This window comes from Ranitomeya imitator, chromosome 8 (assembly GCF_032444005.1).
Source record: "Ranitomeya imitator isolate aRanImi1 chromosome 8, aRanImi1.pri, whole genome shotgun sequence".
In the NCBI taxonomy this organism is placed as follows: Eukaryota; Metazoa; Chordata; class Amphibia; order Anura; family Dendrobatidae; genus Ranitomeya; species Ranitomeya imitator.
Genome location: NC_091289.1, coordinates 144971587 through 144989428, shown reverse-complemented (window position 1 = coordinate 144989428; position 17842 = coordinate 144971587). Strand labels below are relative to the sequence as shown.

At 40.0% G+C, this 17842-nt stretch overlaps 1 protein-coding gene across 2 annotated transcripts in view; it reads right to left on the bottom strand.

The window, feature by feature from the left end:
• LOC138648037 (calcium-activated chloride channel regulator 1-like) overlaps positions 1-17513 on the bottom strand; it is a 54325-nt gene extending 36812 nt beyond the window's left edge. The window contains exons 1-7 of one of the 2 annotated variants that reach the window (XM_069737507.1): positions 17326-17513; positions 9450-9590; positions 8657-8807; positions 7516-7624; positions 6244-6412; positions 3971-4195; positions 1678-1902 (exon numbers count right to left, since the gene is read on the bottom strand). In XM_069737507.1, coding sequence (XP_069593608.1) covers positions 1678-1902; positions 3971-4195; positions 6244-6412; positions 7516-7624; positions 8657-8807; positions 9450-9590; positions 17326-17484 — 1179 coding nt within the window. In that variant the 5' untranslated portion in view covers positions 17485-17513. The remainder of the gene's footprint in view (positions 1-1677; positions 1903-3970; positions 4196-6243; positions 6413-7515; positions 7625-8656; positions 8808-9449; positions 9591-17325) is intronic. The other variant, XM_069737508.1, reaches the window with a different exon arrangement.
• Positions 17514-17842: the final 329 nt, after the last annotated feature.

Here is a 17842-nt window from a genome sequence, read left to right as displayed (position 1 = left end):
TAAATAAAAAAGTAAAAGTCTGTATTGTTTTATTTCAAATAATGGACTTTATTCTTCCTGTGTCTTTATTTACCATGCAACTATAGGATTAGTAATGGATAGGTGTCTTGTAGATGCCTCTCCACTTACTAGTCTGTTGGCTTTATGTCACCGGACAATACAAATGTGACATCAACCCGACCAAATATGAACCCCTCTATTCTTCATAAGCAGCCTTGCTGAAACTGACAGCAGAGGGTTGCAGCCCCCCAGCTGTGAGTTTTGCCTGTCTAGTTATCAAAAATACATGGGAAGCCACACCTTTTTTTTAATTATTTACAGCGCAGGCTGATCAATACTCCCACCAGCCGCTCCTCATCTCACTGTTATTAGCGGCAGCAGGTGTCGGCTGATGGGAGCAGTATCACCATCAGCCAACAGCAGTGACCTGAGGTAAACTTTATACCTCTGATCACAGCTGCGGGCTCACGTTGTCATTTGACAGCTTGGGAACCGCAGCTACCTGACCTGCGGTGATGATTTTACCACCAATCAGAAGCGGTGTCTGCTGTTCTGTCATTCAAATGACAGCGTGGCAAGCACTGGATGATTGAGCCCCCCATTCAAGTGGTACCCGAACTTTTTGTAACTGTTAAGCCAAACCTGCTGGACCCGAACATCCAGGTGTCCGCCCATCTCTATCAGTGTGCTTATATATGTGCACATACTGCTATGTACTCTTTGTAATATATGTACACTCTGCTGTATTTCCTGTATAAAATGAATACATTCATATCTCTCCATCAATCTCGTCCCATCCATCCCATTTATCTATCTTGTTTATCCACCCACCCATCCATCCTACAATCCTTCAACCCATCCATCCCATTCATCTATCCCACTCATCCATCCCATCCATCCACCTATTCATCCATTAACCCCATCCATCCCTCCATCCACCTCATCTATCCATCCATCCCATTCATCCATCCCCATCTATCCACCCATCACACCCGTCCATCCCATTCATCCATCCCATCCACACACACATCTATTACATTCATCCATCCATCCGTCAACACCATTCATCCTCTCAATCCATCCGGATGCCATCCAACTTAAGTCTGGTCAAAATTAAACTAGTTGTCCTCTACAATCATCTACATTTAAGCTGTGTTCTATAATTTACTGACGGACTAACTGATAGTCCCCATGTCTGCATGTTCGACAGTCGCAACACATGCAGGGATTTCCTAACAAAAAGGCAATCCCTGCATGTGTTGTGGCTGTCGAACAGCCACGAGGAATGCAGGTGCGGGAATCAAACATAGTTTTTGAGCATACTGAAGACCCTCAGTTAGCACACAAGCATGCTCGGAGAACACCGTGACCTTATCCGAGCACATTCGCTTATCACTACTCCAGACAATAGGACACCGGGAGCAACATTAGAGACTCATTGCTGGACCCGGAGTGGGGGAGTAAGCAAACAAACTGCAAATGAGGGACACGGGTTTCCATAACCAGACAACTTTATTAGATTTAAATTAATTTGGGTTAGCTTAGTAATTCTATGTATAGATTATTTCTACTATTTTATTTTCAAATATTCTAATAGCAGTACACCATATTAAACTTCATTGAAAAATATCTAAAAAAGTGGAAATAGACTTTATATTTATAACTGTGTTTAATTACCTCAAAACCTTTCCGAATGCCATCACATATGTTTGTTCCTCCTCCAGCTTTCCTTTTCAGGAGACGTTTTAGTTGTTCACGTTTAGCATCACTGGTTATTTGCACCAGGTTTGAAATGATCGTAGCAGCGCTGTGAAACTCCACGAGTCCAACGAATGACCCTTGTTCTACTATCTGCATGATAAATACTTCTGCGGCCTGGACCAATCTTAAATCTCGTTCACTCTGTAAATGCATCAATAATTGGAAAATAATTGAAAACAAGCCTTATATTGAAATTAGGTATCATTAGGAAAAATAAGCACGCCTGCACCAAACAATGTAATATCTCACCAACGCTGAGGGCTCGCTGTCAAGAAAAGAAAATACCCAATTGCAAACTAAATACCAGATTGACCTAAAGTGGGAGACATGAATCACAGCTATTGGCATTTGTGGGAATTTTCCAATATTGCCACACATGTTCATGTCACCTACATGTCCAAAGGTTAGTTCCTCGTCAAGTAGAAATATGCAGTTTTATTGCGTTTCCAGTATGGTTCATATTTCGTATTTTATGAGTCATTTCACTGTTAATCAACGCTATATAAACGTAATCAGTATAATAGCATCTTTAACTTTTCTACATGAATTAATATGATTTGCAAGTTGCTTAATAGTACTCCATGAATTAATATAGGAATGCTAGAGATAGGTATAATGAGATGGTCTATGACTGAGAATTACTAAACATGCTTATATTGTGTATTTAATTCAATTAGTATTTCTCCCTTGGTATCTAATTCTGTTTTAAGGTGCGTGGTTTAATAGCATGGAGGCCCCACGTGAATTAACATGATTAATATACTATATCATTTTAGAAATGCATATTAAAATACAGTTTGCAATTGAAGAGGATCAATTTTGTAAGAAAAAATGAGATAATTAATACGGTATGTTATTTTGTTTTAAACACATGCTGTATCTTATGAGTATTGCACTATATAGCAGGTACAATCTTGTACAATATTGAATCCGGTCCATAGTATAATGTAAATCTGGTCCAAGGTTTATTTTTGTGATCCATGCAATTTCAGGATATATGAGAAGTAGAGATGACGGATGTTTTCAAATTCGAATTCGCCAAATTCTCCAAATTTTCCCCCACAATTTGATTTGCGGTAAATAAATTTGCACTATTCTCAATACTGGAAAGCTTGCAATAGCTCAGGAAATACATACAGGGGGAAAGGAGAGGGAGACATGCTGACCATGAGAGCTTACACTTTAGAGGAGAGAAAAAGAGAGGATCCTGCTGACCATAAGAGCTTACACTTTAGAGGAGAAAAAAAGAGAGTATCCCGCTGACCATAAGAGCTTACACTTTAGAGGAGAAAAAAGAGAGTATCTCGCTGACCATAAGAGCTTACACTTTAGAGGAGAAAAAAAGAGAGTATCCCGCTGACCATAAGAGCTTACTCTCTTTTTTTCTCCTCTAAAGTGTAAGCTCTTATGGTCAGCGGGATACTCTCTTTTTTTCTCCTCTAAAGTGTAAGCTCTTATGGTCAGCGGGATACTCTCTTTTTTTCTCCTCTAAAGTGTAAGCTCTTATGGTCAGCGGGGTACTCTCTTTTTTTCTCCTCTAAAGTGTAAGCTCTTATGGTCAGCGGGGTACTCTCTTTTTTTCTCCTCTAAAGTGTATCCCGCTGACCATAAGAGCTTACACGCTACAGAAAAGAGAGACTTAGTGCTCCTACAGAAAATGGAAAGTGACTCTGCCATACATACTGTGCTCCACTGGGAATTGCTCATGTGTGGTGACCCAGGTACTGACCTCCACAGTACAAGTTATGCATCAGATGTCATGGCTGCTAGCCATTTTGAGGAAGTCCACATGGCAATGTAAATTGACATTAGCCTCCTCTCTGATGCTGAGCAAGATAAGATCATGGATTTATGCATGTTAGTGCTCCTGGAAACACCATAGTTGGTGATGCCTTTGAATGGAGTCCATATGCTGAGATCGTTTGAACCAAGACAGCTGACACTCTGTTACTGCAGACTTTTGAATCCTCACTGCGTACGCACTGTGCACTGCGAGGATTCACCAGTTTCTGAGCTGGGAACAAAGGTGGTGGACAGAAGCTGTCTAGTGGGCGAGCCCTCGCTTCATACACTTGTATACAGTAGACGGCCACGTCGCAGCCTCGCTCTATACAAGTCTGCACATATCCTGGAAAAGAGAAAAGTGCAGGAAGGTTCATATATAACATGGATATATATAAAAGCAATCATGGATGATCTGAACACTTACTGCACTCATACTTCCAGACACATCAGACACTAAGGTGACCACTCTGTCTGATACCCGATGAAGAGTGATGGTGGGTTCAGGAATATTTGTATTAGATGCTTCAGGAGTAGTCTGGATATCAGTTGAGTTCAAGATGACTTCCCATGTACTGCGATAGTTGCACATTCTGTTTTGTAAATTTGGAGCTTCTGTGTTGTGATTCTGAGCATCACAAAATTCAGATACCTGTAATCAATTACATTTGTTAACATAAAAGGTGAAAAATTGTTATATCTGAGATTCATATGTTAGGGAATGGCAATTATGTGTTTGTATTAAACATCACTTTCTTTTTGCATTGGTGGGATTTAGGATATCCAGTAGAGATAAGTGAATCCATTGAAAGTGGAATTTATCGACGTTGCCAAATTTTCCCCAAAAATTCAATTTGCGGCAAATAAATTTGAATGGATCTCAATACTGGAAAGCTTACTCAGAAAATACAAGTGAGGGAGAGGAGGGACAAAGAGTGAGGGGACCCTGCTGACCATAAGAGCATATACTCTACATGAGAGAGAGAGGACCCTGCTGACCATAAGAGCTTATACTCTACAGGAGAGTGAGAGAGAGGACTCCGCTGACCATAAGAGCCTACACTCTACAGGAGAGAGAGAGAGAGAGGACTCCGCTGACCATAAGAGCATATACTCTACAGGAGACCGAGAGGACCCTGCTGACCATAATAGCTTACACTCTACAGGAGAGAGAGAGAGAGGACCCCACTGACCATAAGAGCATATACTCTACATGAGACATGAGAAAGAGAGGACCCTGCTAACCATAAGAGCTTATACTCTACAGGAGAGAGCAAGAGAGAGGACTCCCCTGACCATAAGAGCCTACACTCTACAGGAGATAGAGAGAGAGGACTCCACTGACCATAAGAGCATATACTCTACATGAGAGAGAGAGAGCCCTGCTGACCATAAGAGCATATACTCTACAGGAGAGTGAGAGAGAGGATTCCCCTGACCATAAGAGCCTACACTCTACGGAAGAGAGAGAGAGAGGACTCCACTGACCATAAGAGCATATACTCTACAGGAGAGCGAGAGAGAGGACTCCCCTGACCATAAGAGCCTACACTCTACAGGAGAGAGAGAGAGGACTCCACTGACCATAAGTGCATATACTCTACATGAGAGAGAGAGGACCCTGCTGACCATAAGAGCTTATACTCTACAGGAGAGAGCGAGAGAGAGGACTCCCCTGACCATAAGAGCCTACACTCTACAGGAGATAGAGAGAGAGGACTCCACTGACCATAAGAGCAAATACTCTACATGAGAGAGAGAGGACCCTGCTGACCATAAGAGCATACACTCTACAGGAGAGTGAGAGAGAGGACTCCCCTGACCATAAGAGCCTACACTCTACGGGAGAGAGAGAGAGAGGACTCCACTGACCATAAGAGCATATACTCTACAGGAGAGCGAGAGAGAGGACTCCCCTGACCATAAGAGCCTACACTCTACAGGAGAGAGAGAGAGGACTCCACTGACCATAAGTGCATATACTCTACATGAGAGAGAGAGGACCCTGCTGACCATAAGAGCTTATACTCTACAGGAGAGAGCGAGAGAGAGGACTCCCCTGACCATAAGAGCCTACACTCTACAGGAGAGAGCGAGAGAGAGGACTCCCCTGACCATAAGAGCCTACACTCTACAGGAGATAGAGAGAGAGGACTCCACTGACCATAAGAGCATATACTCTACATGAGAGAGAGAGGACCCTGCTGACCATAAGAGCATATACTCTACAGGAGAGTGAGAGAGAGGACTCCCCTGACCATAAGAGCCTACACTCTACGGGAGAGAGAGAGAGAGGACTCCACTGACCATAAGAGCATATACTCTACAGGAGAGAGAGAGAGGACTCCCCTGACCATAAGAGCCTACACTCTACAGGAGATAGAGAGAGAGGACTCCACTGACCATAAGAGCATATACTCTACATGAGAGAGAGAGAGAGCGAGGACCCCGCTGACTATAAGAGCTTACACTCTACAGGAGAGAGTGCACCACACTATCTATAAGAGCTTATTCTTTTCGGGGAGAGAGTGAGGACCACGCTAACCATAAAAACTTACATTGTACAATTGAGAGAGAGGACCCCGCTGATCAAAAGAGCTTACACTTTACAGGGGAGCGAAAGAGGACCCTGTTGAGCATAAGAGCTTACAGTCTACAGGAGAGCGACATAAAGCACTCCACTGAATAGTTGCAACTTACTGTAGGTACAGCCTGCAGATACATTATGGATTGTTTGGTAGCAACATTTTTGTCAGGAACAAACACACAGCCATCTTCATAGAGTCCTGTGTCTTTGTCTCTTTTGCACTCACAATTGTGTCCTGTGCATTGTTCTTTAATATAAACACCTTCAAGTCCCACAGGACACCTGAGAAATAAAAGAGAATAAATTGTATCACACATAATTTATCTAAATGTAGTTATCTATGCCATATACAGTACCTTGAAAAAGTATTCATACCCCGTAGACTTCTCCACATTTTTTCACGTTACACCCACAAACTTAAATGTTTATATTTTGGCTCTTATGTAATATGCCAACACAAAGTAGCAAGTATTTGTAAAGTGTAAAGGTACATGGTTTTCTAAATATTTTAAAAGCATAAATCTGAAAATTGTGATGTGAAATTGTAGTCAGGTCCCTGTAGACTGAGGCCACTAAATAAAATCCTAAGTGACCAATTGCCTTAGAGGTCACATTAGTAAACTGAATCCACTTGTGTGTAATGTATTCTCGGTATAACTACAGCTGTTCTGTGAAGGCCTCAGAGGTTTATTTGAGAACATTAGGGATCATGGAAACCAATGAACACACCAGACAGGTCAGGGATAAAGTTGTGAATAAGAGTAAAGCAGGGTTAGAGTACAAAAAACAGCCCAAGCTCTGGATATCTCACTGAGCACTGTTCAATTCATCATCCAAAAATAGGAGGAGTATGGCACAACTGTAAACCTACCAAGACATTTCCGTCCACCTAAACTGAGATCCAAAGCAAGACAAGCACTAATGGTTACTCTGGAGTAGTTGCAGAGAGAGATCCATCTTTTGTGTGTTTTGACTTAGGCGCTTGATACCTCTGTACAAAAAGAGTCATTCCTGCTTGCTGGGGGGCAGTGTGCTCCTAAAACTTAAGTTTTCAGATCATTGTTGCTTTTTGATGCTGCAAGCTGAGACAGCTTTGCCTCTGCACCATGGGAGTTACGCAGGATCACTTGTGTATGGAGGTTTCCAGAGTTTCCCTGGATGCAGTCTTACTTAACAGGCATATTGCGGAACCATAACATTTTGCCAACCATTGGAGTGGTGCATCTAGGGATAGCTGACATAGACGAACCCTAGTCAAGTATTTCTAGTTAGTTAGTCCTCTTTAGCAGAGGATTGTTATGTGGTAGAAAAATAAATAAGTTTATCTATTGCTCATTTTTAATATTATGCTGACTAGTAATTATTAAATGCATTTTTTTCCATACCTTGTAGCTTCTATCTGACCACTATTAGCAATGTAGAATGGGGATAATGAATTGTATTCGTCAAAGACCCCCCATCTGAGGTGAGCCCATTCATGGACAAATACTCGCCCTATAACAAAAGCAAGATTCATGAAAGCAGTACAAATGCGGAAAAATTACCTTTTAACTTGTGAATATTTTATATACAGATGTGAAAATATTTAAGCCAATTTTCAAAGTCAGCAAGAAAATAATAAATCTAGGCAGAAACTAAGTGATTGTACAATGTTAAGTACATTTAAAGAGGAACTGTAGGTCAAAAGTGGCAGGGTTATGCTAATATTTTATTCCTGCAGTTCCCCTGAGTATTCGATTCTTTTTATTTTTTGTAAAACCATTATACGTTCTGGAGATATTGGCCTTTTTATTTAGTGCTGATCTTTCTGGTCTCTACTAAAGGGGCGTCACTCAAAAGTTCCTCTCGGGCGTGTCATCAGGCTGCTCTGCATTATTACCCTGTGAGCCACAGCCCCTCTTGATATAGACCATAAAAATTAGCACTAAATAAGAAATCCTATATCTCTCTTACCGTATGTCGGATTTACAAAAAATAAACAAAATACAGAATACTCAAGGGAGCAGCAGGAATAAAATAAGGGGAAGGCCTGGCTGCTTTAAACCTTACAGGTTTTAGATTTGGAAATTTTAGGTGCCAGATCCTTTAAAAACGACTTGTATGCTTTCTTGATGTCTATATTTTAGTTAATACCTTTATGCCTTATAAATTACATATATCAGAGAAACATTTCTTAGAGTGCTCCATTGTTCCTGTTATTACTCCTGGATATTTAGAATATAGATGGATGGTAAAAAGCACAATGCCGTAGAATTATTTTTAATGTAGACCAGTTATATGGTATAGACTGCAGTTACACAACAATAGGACATGCAACGTCAAGAATAACTGCAACTGTTGAACAAGTTTTTTATTCACTTGCTGGTGTGTGAACAGTGTAAGGAAAAGTCAAACCACTCAAACAGGATCACACATCTCATCTAATAGTATAATCTACATTAATTTTATTATTTCACAATTGCAATAAGTTTGCAAATCTAATTAGTCTTACTTTCTAGAAATATATTTCAAAAGTTTTCTTTTTACCTCTGGGTCCGTATACTGAGAGTAGTTTATCATCTACCAGGAAATCTGGCGTAAAATGAATATATATGCCTTTTTCCCCACATTGGCCGTACTGTAAAGTGTATGGGTCGTCTCCATTTTTCAAATGTGGTGCAGCAACAATGATGTCTGCCTAATTTTACAAAATATTAAAAATAAGTGAACACTTAAATGTACTTATTATTCTAGAATTAAGTTTCATAAATTCAAAATATTGGGTGGAAATAATATATTTCTGTTAACATTGTTGTTTGCTTTGGAAAACCCCTCCAAGATCATACCAATAGTAAAATATAAAACATAGCAAACTAAGGAGTAATTTATAAAAAAATATGTAATTTGGAATATTTTATTCCAAACGTTGTAAGGTTTATTCTGGAAATAAAAGCTAAAAAGACTATCGATCTTCCGTTTCAGGAAAGCATCCACTATATCGATCTTCAAAAACTCAAAAGAGTATCAGAACTTTCATAAAACTTTTAGCATGAGATAGAGACATATCAGAAGTTTTCATTGGTGGGATATGGGTATGGAGACCGTCATCCATCGTGGGCTCAATAGAAAGCCATTGTTAGTCTTTGACGAGAGCTGTGCTTGGCGGAGCAGTTCTGCCTCTTTCTTTCAGTGATCGGTGGGGGTTTCAGAACTTGGAAGCCACCAAATAAAACTTTGAAATGTTTCACAGAGATTTTAAAGTTCAGTTACCTCATTATATGTATTCATATAGTAAAAAAATATATTTTTAATGTTATTCAAACAATTTTAAGTTTCCTACCTTATCGTACGTTTCAGTCCTTGTTTTGAGATATGTATCGTTTTTTCTCCATGTCAGTGGAATTAAAATTTTGGCACTCTGTATGAAGAGCCTGTTTTTTGTGGCAGAGAACATATAATTTGTGGCTTCTTTTAACATGTTCTTGTTAAGACAAATTGTAAGAAGAAGAGTTAGAATTCATACAACTAAAAAATTATACAATGAGAGCAAAAAGATAAAAGTAGAGCAAAAACTTACACAGTGCCTGGTTCAGCAACCATGTTGGTACTTCACAGCTGCTTGGCTGCAACTCAGGGAACCTGCTCCAAATGCTCCCCCGATGCCTCTTCTGTTTAGTAGGTCCGGTGTGACATCATCATTATGGTGTAAACACAGGCATGACGTCACATCAGGGGTACTAATCGGAGGAGGCGCCAGGGATGATAGCAGGTATGAGGAGTTTCACAGCATACTGGTCCTCCTGCCATGGAATAATGACATGTCTGCTGAACCAGGTTCATGCATATTATTTAGTTAAACTCTATGTCCAAAATATTAAGTCTTGAGACGTACTTTTACTTTTTTCAGTTATATTTTTGAAAGTGGAATATTTTTCATTAGGCAGAAGAATTCCTTAGAATTCCTTTTTTTAACTTCCAAAACAACAACAAAAAAACTCCAGGTATACAGATTGTGTCATAAACTACTTTTTGGCTACATCGGCATAATTATCTGTTTCTCAGTTGTTATTACTATGTTATTTTGTTCCAAAGTCTTTTCTTGTAGCAGCAGTAAAATGTTAAATCAAATAAGGGCAGATTACTTTATTGGGAAGAACTTGGAAATTGCTAAGTTTCTGTAATCTGTTATAGCACGGGATGTACGGTATATAAAATAAGATTAGGTATCATTTCACAGTCAAGCCCGAAACAAATCATAAAATTGATTTACCCAAGACAAATTCTTTAACCGATTATTGACTTTCAAGACTAGAAATAACCAATCATCCAACCTTATCCCTTAGGATATTCAAGTTTGTATCAGAATATTTAACAAATTTGCCCTTGAGATTTTCAAAAATTTTACCAAGCTTTTTTTTAACCTCTTTTTTACAGAAGTCAGTCATTGTGGGTTTTTTCCCTAATTATTTTTTCATGAGTTGTGTTATGGTTAGTGTTGAGCGATACCGTCCGATACTTAAAAGTATCGGTATCGGATAGTATCGGCCGATACCCGAAAAGTATCGGATATCGCCGATACCGATATCCGATACCAATACAAGTCAATGGGACACCAAGTATCGGAAGGTATCCTGATGGTTCCCAGGGTCTGAAGGAGAGGAAACTCTCCTTCAGGCCCTGGGATCCATGTTAATGTGTAAAATAAAAAATTAAAATAAAAAATATTGATATATTCACCTCTCCGGCGGCCCCTGGACATCACCGCGGGTAACCGGCAGGTTTCTTTGTTTAAAATGCGCGCGTTTAGGACCTGAGGAATGACGTCGCGGCTTCTGATTGGTCGCGTGCCGCCCATGTGACCGCCACGCGACCAATCAGAAGCCGCGACATCATTCCTCAGGTCCTAAATTCCTAGAATGAGGAGTTTAGTGCCTGAGAATGACGTCGCGGCTTCTGATTGGTCGCGTGGCGGTCACATGGGTGGCACGCGACCAATCAGAAGCCGTGACGTCATTCCTCAGGTCCTAAACGCGCTCATTCTAGGAATTTAGGACCTGAGGAATGACGTCGCGGCTTCTGATTGGTCGCGTGGCGGTCACATGGGCGGCACGCGACCAATCAGAAGCCGCGACGTCATTCCTCAGGTCCTAAATGCGCTCATTTTAAACAAAGAAGCCTGCCGGTTACCCGCGGTGATGTCCAGGGGCCGCCGGAGAGGTGAATATATCAATATTTTTTATTTTAATTCTTTATTTTACACCTCACTATGGATCCGATACCGATACCTGATACCACAAAAGTATTGGATCTCGGTATCGGAATTCCGATACCGCAAGTATCGGTCGATACCCGATACTTGCGGTATCGGAATGCTCAACACTAGTTATGGTGACTGCAGAATTACATCATTGTTTTAATGTTCAGTCTTTATCAACAGTAAGAAACATATACATAGTTACATAGTTACATAGTTATTAAGGTTGAAGGAAGACTTTAGGTCCATCTAGTTCAACCCATAGCTTAACCTAACATGCCCTAACATGTTGATCCAGAGGAAGGCAAAAAAAGCCCATGTGGCAAAGAGTAAGCTCCACCTTGGAGAAAAAAATTCCTTCCCGACTCCACATATGGCAATCAGACTAGTTCCCTGGATCAACGCCCTATCAAGGAATCTAGTGTATTTACCCAGTAACATTATACTTTTCCAGAAAGGTATCCAGTCCCCTCTTAAATTTAAGTAATGAATCACTCATTACAACATCATACGACAGAGAGTTCCATAGTTTCACTGCTCTTACAGTAAAGAACCCGCGTCTGTTATTATGCTTAAACCTTCTTTCCCCCAGACGTAGAGGATGCCCCCTTGTTCCTGTTTCAGGTCTATGATTAAAAAGATCATAAGAAAGGTCTTTGTACTGTCCCCTCATATATTTATACATTAAAATAAGTTCACCCCTTAGTCTTCATTTTTCCAAACTAAATAGCCCCAAGTGTAATAACCTGTCTTGGTATTGCAGACCCCCCAGTCCTCTAATAACCTTGGTCGCTCTTCTCTGCACCTGCTCCAGTTCAGCTATGTCTTTCTTATACACCGGAGACCAGAACTGTGCACAGTATTCTAAGTGTGGTCGAACTAGTGACTTGTATAGAGGTAAAATTATGTTCTCCTCATGAGCATCTATGCCTCTAATGCATCCCATTATTTTATTTGCCTTTGTAGCAGCTGCCTGACACTGGCCACTGAATATGAGTTTGTCATCCACCCATACACCCAGGTCTTTTTCATTGACGGTTTTGCCCAGAGTTTTAGAATTAAGCACATAATTATACATCTTATTACTTCTACCCAAGTGCATGACCTTACATTTATCCCCATTAAAGCTCATTTGCCATTTATCAGCCCAAGCTTCTAGTTTACATAAATCATCCTGTAATATAAAATTGTCCTCCCCTGTATTGATTACCCTGCAGAGTTTAGTGTCATCTGCAAATATTGAAATTCTACTCTGAATGCCCCCTACAAGGTCATTAATAAATATGTTAAAAAGAAGAGGGCCCAATACTGACCCCTGTGGTACCCCGCTAACCGCTACCCAGTCCGAGTGTGCTCCATTAATAACCACCCTTTGTTTCCTATCCTTGAGCCAGCTCTCAACCCACTTACACATATTTTCCCCTAACCCCATTGTTCTCATTTTATGTTTCAACCTTTTGGGTGACACCGTATCAAAAGCTTTTGAAAAGTCCATATACACTACGTCCACTGGGTTCCCTTGGTCCAGTCCGGAACTTACCTCTTCATAGAAACTGATCAAATTAGTCTGACATGAACGGTCCCTAGTAAACCCGTGCTGATACTGGGTCATGAGGTTATTCCTCTTCAGATACTCCAGTATAGCATCCCTTTGAATGCCCTCCAGGATTTTACCCACAGTAGAGGTTAAGCTTACTGGTCTATAATTTCCGAGTTCAGTTTTTGTCCCCTTTTTGAATATTGGCACCACATTTGTTATACGCCAGTCCTGTGGTACAGACCCTATTATTATGGACTCTTTAAAGATTAAAAATAATGGTCTATCAATGACTGTACTTAGTTCCTGCAGTACTCGGGGGTGTATCCCATCCGGGCCCGGAGATTTGTCAATTTTAGTGATTTTTAGACGCCGCCGTACTTCCTGCTGGGTTAAGCAGGTGACATTTAACCCCTTCATGACCTTGGGATTTTTTGTTTTTTCGTGTTCGTTTTCGCTCCCCTCCTTCCCAGAGCCATAACTTTTTTATTTTTCCGTCAATTTGGCCATGTGAGGGCTTATTTTTTGTGGGACGAGTTGTACTTTTGAATGACATCATTGGTTTTAGCATGTCGTGTACTAGAAAATGGGAAAAAAATTCCAAGTGCGGTGAAATTGCAAAAAAAGTGCAGTCCCACACTTGTTTTTTGTTTGGCTTTTTTGCTAGGTTCACTAAATGCTAAAACTGACCTGCCATTATGATTCTCAAGGTCATTACGAGTTCATAGACACCTAACATCACTAGGTTATTTTTTATCTAAGTGGTGAAAAGAAATTCCAAACTTTGCTAAAAAAAAATTGCGCCATTTTCTGATACTTGTAGCGTCTCCATTTTTCGTGATCTGGGGTCGGTTGAGGGCTTATTTTTTGCGTGCTGAGATGATGTTTTTAATGATACCATTTCGGTGCAGATACGTTCTTTTGATCGCCTGTTATTGCATTTTAATGCAATGTTGCGGCGACCAAAAAAACGTAATTCTGGCATTTCGAATTTTTTTCCTGCTACGCTGTTTAGCGATCAGGTTAATGCTTTTTTTTAATTGTTAGATCGGGCGATTCTGAGCGCGGCGATACCAAATATGTGTAGATTTGATTTTTTTTATGGATTTATTTTGATTGGGGCGAAAGGGGGGTGATTTAAACTTTTATATTTTTTTTATTTTTTTAACATTTTTTTCAACTTTTTTTTTCACTTTTGCCATGCTTCAATAGCCTCCATGGGAGGCTAGAAGCAGGCACAACTTGATCGCCTCTGCTACATAGCAGCGATCTGCTGATCGCTGCTATGTAGCAGAAATGGAGGTGTGCTGTGAGCGCCGACCACAGGGTGGCGCTCACAGCCACCGGCGATCAGTAACCATAGAGGTCTCAAGGACCTCTATGGTTACAATGGAGACGCATCGATCATGTGATGGGGGTCGGCGATGACATCATTTCCGGCCGCCCGGCCGGATGCGGTAGTTAAATGCCGCTATCTGCGTTTGACAGCGGCATTTAACTAGTTAATATGTGCGGGCAGATCGTGATTCTGCCCACGCCTATTACGGGCACATGTCAGCTGTTCAAAACAGCTGACATGTCCCGGCTTTGGTGCGGGCTCACCGCCGGAGCCCGCATCAAAGCAGAGGATCTGACCTCGGACGTACTATCCTGTCCGAGGTCAGATAGGGGTTAATGGGGAATTTTTATCACTAGTTATTTTGTCTGCCATGGGATTTTCTTGTGTAAATACTGATGAAAAAAAGTCATTTAGCATATTGGCTTTTTCCTCATCCTCATCCACCATTTCACCCAGACTATTTTTAAGGGGGCCAACACTATCATTTTTTAGTTTCTTACTATTTACGTAGTTAAAGAATATTTTGGGATTATTTTGACTCTCTCTGGCAATGAGTCCCTCTGTCTCAATCTTTGCTGCCTTGATTTGCTTTTTACAGAATTTATTTAATTTTCTGTATTTATTTAATGCCTCATCACTACCTACTTCCTTTAATTCTCTAAATGCTTTCTTTTTGTCACTTCTTGCGCCCCTTACAGCTCTATTTAGCCATATTGGTTTCCTCCTATTTCTATACAGGAAAGAAATATATATTGGTACCGTGTTAGCCAGTGGATAGAAAAATATTTAGAATTGAGAGTCCTCAGTGGTTGATACCTTTTAATGGCTAACTGAAAAGATGGTAACAAATTGCAAGCTTTCGAGACTACACAGGTCTCTTCATCAGGCAAAGACAGTCTTTGCCTGATGAAGAGACCTGTGTAGTCTCGAAAGCTTGCAATTTGTTACCATCTTTTCAGTTAGCTATTAAAAGGTATCAACCACTGAGGACTCTCAATTCTAAATATTCTCCTATTTCTAGTATGTTTATTCCCATACGGTATATACTGTGCACAGGTCCTATCCAGGATGCTAATAAACATCTCACATTTTCTTTGTGTATTTTTGTGTCTCAGGATATCGTCCCAGTTAATTGCACCAAGATCGTCTCTCATCCATTGGAAATTTGCCCTCCTGAAGTTTAGTGTCCGTGTAGCCCCTCTACTACACATCTTATTAAAGGATACATGAAAACTTATTATTTTGAGATCACTATTCCCCAAGTGACCCGCAACCCTTATATTTGCTATGCGGTCTGGCCTGTTGGTTAATATTAGGTCTAGCAGTGCCCCCCTTCTTGTTGGGTCCTGAACCAGTTGTGAAAGGTAATTGTCTCTCATAGTTGTCAAAAACCGATCACCTTTGCTGGAACTGCAGGTTTCTGTTCCCCAATCTATTTCAGGGTGGTTGAAGTCCCCCATAATAATGACTTCTCCTTGAGTCGCAGCTTCATCTATATGCTTTACAAGGATATTCTCCATTGCTTCCATATTTTTGGAGATTTATAACAAACCCCTATCAGTAATTTATTATTTGTTACTCCTCCCTTTATCTCCACCCACAGGGATTCTACATTTTCATTAAATTCACCTATATTATCACGCAGGATGGGTTTTAAGGATGATTTTACATATAGACACACCCCTCCCCCTCGCTTATCTGTACGGTCATTTCTGAACAGGCTATAGCCCTGCATTCTGAAAACAAATGCCATTAATACTCCAAAAAAGGAAGCTAATCACTAGGAAAGTGGCAGAAACAGAGCTGCATTGATTGTACTGAGTACTATAGATTTTCATGTAACATTAGACCACACCAATGTTAGTCATTGAAGACATTAGGAATATATGAGGCTCACTACTATTGACATTTGTGTTTTTACTTTTTTTTCTTCTTACTTCTGCTTAAAAAAATTCCCCAGATAGAATTTTCTATTTCTCTCCCATAGACCTCCATTGCTTTAAAAAAAAAAAATGCAAGTGTCAGGATATGTGCACACATCAGGATTTTTAGCGTTTTTTTTGCGGATTTTCGCCATAAAAACGCTATAAATCTGGTAAAAAACGCTAACATTATGCATCCTATCATTTAGAATGCATTCCGCATTTTTTGTGCAGATGTTAGCGTTTTTTTCCGCAAAAAAAACGCATCCCGCAAAAAATCCGGACATGCTCATTCTTTTTCCGGATTTTTTGCGGATTTGCTATCAAAAAGGTCATTGAGGAAAAAAAATCCGCAAAAATTCCGCAAAAAATCCGCGCAAAAAACGTGCAAATTCCGCGAGAAATCCGCGCGAAAAAAGACACGGATTTCTGGCAGAATTCTCAGGATTTTGTCAGGAAATAATCCTGACGTGTGCACATACCCTTAATGTGAATTCCATTTTTCTTTCACTTCTTTGTTGCAACTTTGATATTACAAATTACAACTCACGTTATTCTTTAAAAAATAGAAATGCAATCACATGATTAGTAATTCACATGACTTCTAATGTTAAAAATGCAACAAAATTGCAGGTGCTGAAGCACATCATTTTGACACAAACCGCAAAAATATACAAGAAAGGTTAGAAAATGCATAAAAGAGCTTTTTTTTATTAAAAAAAAAACAACAAAAAATATTTTTTTTGCATTAAAGCTGCAGAAAAAAAATTGTGCATGCAGGTTCCCTTATAATGGGAAAGTAAAGGTGAAATCATCAGATTAACTACTGTTTCTTTTGCTATTGTCACACGACAGAGATTGATCAGAGTGTGATCGCAGTGTTGTCCGATTTTCTCGGATGAGAACAAAAATTTCTCCATATGCTCCATTGTGTTATCTGATAGCAGTTCCAATTTTTGCCACAAACTCATTGACTTGCATGGTCATGTGCGATCCGATAATCTGATCCAATCTGGGCATTCAGGCCAAAAGAAAAAAATCGGACATGTGCACAGCCCCATAGAATAACATTGGTCTGAGTCCGATCCAATATTTTGTCAAATCACACTCAAACGGAAAATATGTGCACGAACCCTTAGACAGACAGATTTCTTAAACTCTTACCTGTAAATTTTCAATAATTTTCTGATTCTCAGGTATTCCTGGATGGATCGCAAGGACAATATCCTGGTAACCTCCATTATTTAATTGTACTAGAGAACTGCTGCCTATGGAAAGCACGTGGAATAGTAAAGATAAATATAAAATGGCACGGCTTGCCATCTTCCTTCTTTTACACTCAATCCTTAGGGTAAGTTGCCTTAAGAAACCCTTTTATACTGCTTTTTCTTTATCAGTGGCTCTTTATGGACCTTGTTACTGTAGATTATTTCGCCTTTCTTATTATTGTAGGTAATACGGTGATTTGTAACTTATTAATGAAAGTCAGCAGTTTGCAATTGTAATAAGGAAATGGTTAACTTAAAGAACGGGAACAATTTGATTTTCGAGGAAACAGGACAGCTTAGTCACAGAAGCTATGGCTTCCATATCTTGCAGCTTTTACAACCCTGAAATGGCTATAGGCGAGGTTGAATAAGCATTTGTTATCATGTACGTAATTATCTATGCTGCAATCCAG